A 1,546-nucleotide genomic window follows, 5' to 3' on the forward strand; every position below is an offset into this window, starting at 1 on the left:
ACCTCAGAGGGACACGGGGACACAGAGAGGGACATGGAGGAACCACAGAGGGACACAGAGGGACACGGGGACACAGAGGGACCTCAGAGGGACACAGAGAGACACAGAAGGAGCTCTGACAGACACAGGGACAGAGAGGAACCTCAGAGGGACATGGGGACACAAAGGGACCTCAGAAAGACACAGGGACACAGAGAGGGACATGGAGGAACCACAGAGGGACACGGAGGGACCTGAGGAGAGAGGGACTTTAGAGGACCTCAGACAGAAGGACACGGGGACAGCAGGAAGGTGGCACGTGCCCAGCCATCCTGGCAGGTGCCACCTGGAGGAAGATCCCACCTGGAGGAAGATCCCACCTGGAGGAAGATCCCACCTGGAGGAAGATCCTACCTGGAGGAAGATCCTACCTGGAGGAAGGCCCGCAGCCGGCACACCTCCACCCCCATGCAGTCCAAGGCACTCTGGGTGAACTGTGGGCACAGGCACAGGGACCCTCAGCGTGGGGACAGGGACAGGAGGGCTCCCATCCAGTCCCAGGAATTCCAGGATGGGCCCTGCCACCACCCCAGGATTTTCAGGAGCAGGGAAAGCAGTCGGGCAGGACACTGGGAAATCCGGGATACAACCCTGAGACACGAGGGTCTCCACGCTCCCATCCCTGCTCTCCTCACCCCCGTGTCCCCTGGTGCCACCGCTGGGGACGCGTGGCTGCTCTGGGGGGTGGCTGCAGGGATCCTGGGGGACACAGAGCTGGGAAAGAGGGCTCGGGGCAGGGCTGTCCCCGCTCACCTTGATGTGGTCGGCCAGCTGCAGGGTGCAGTCCTCAGCCTGGTCGGCCAGGTGGATGCTGTACAGGTGCTGTGGGAATGGCAGGATCAGCATCCGCAGCACACGTGGAAAAATCCAACGTGGGAACGCTCAAAAAAACCCCCAAATTGTGAGAGTTTGGCGGTGCTTCATCCCACAGGTGAAGGAATGTGGGACGGGATCCTCCGGGGATCAGGAGGATCCATCCTCAGGGCACACACCCAAAGGAAAGGGCTGCCAAAAGGAGCTCCATCCCCAATTTTCAGCTGTCCCCAGGGTCACCCCCAGCCCCACCTGGTAGTACTTGATGGCTTTGGTGAGCGGCTCCACGTTGACGGTCTCGTCCAGCTGGTCCTTGTGGAGCAGCTCGATCAGGAAGTCCAGGGAGCGCTCGTGGACGCTCATCTCGGGGTACAGGGTCCCCACCTTCTTGTACACCTCCACACTGCAGCGGTTCAGGGCCCTGAGGGGACAGGGACAAGGGGCTGGGAGCCCTGAGGCGCTGCTGGCCTGGGGACAGGGACACAGCCGTGAGCTGGGTGCTGCTGCAGGCCCAGGGGAACACCGGGACGGTCACCGAGATGGGAATAAGGGAATGAGGGGATCCTGCTGCTTCTTTGTAGCCTGGATCCCAAAATTCCTTCAGGTGCCACCTCTTGAGGAGGAGAACTCATCCTCCTTTTCTAGCCTGGCTCACAAAATCCCTTCCCGTGTCATCCCTTGGGAAGGACACAGA

The 1,546-nt window shown here is 61.1% G+C and overlaps 1 protein-coding gene across 1 annotated transcript in view; it reads right to left on the bottom strand.

The window, feature by feature from the left end:
• Positions 1-1,546, bottom strand: part of DCTN1 (dynactin subunit 1) — a 61,153-nt gene that overhangs the window by 12,377 nt on the left and 47,230 nt on the right. The window contains exons 18-20 of the mRNA XM_033511592.1: positions 1,105-1,273; positions 793-861; positions 411-473 (exon numbers count right to left, since the gene is read on the bottom strand). Of these exons, the coding sequence (XP_033367483.1) occupies positions 411-473; positions 793-861; positions 1,105-1,273 (301 nt within the window). The remainder of the gene's footprint in view (positions 1-410; positions 474-792; positions 862-1,104; positions 1,274-1,546) is intronic.

This window comes from Parus major, unplaced genomic scaffold (assembly GCF_001522545.3).
Source record: "Parus major isolate Abel unplaced genomic scaffold, Parus_major1.1 Scaffold372, whole genome shotgun sequence".
In the NCBI taxonomy this organism is placed as follows: domain Eukaryota; kingdom Metazoa; phylum Chordata; class Aves; order Passeriformes; family Paridae; genus Parus; species Parus major.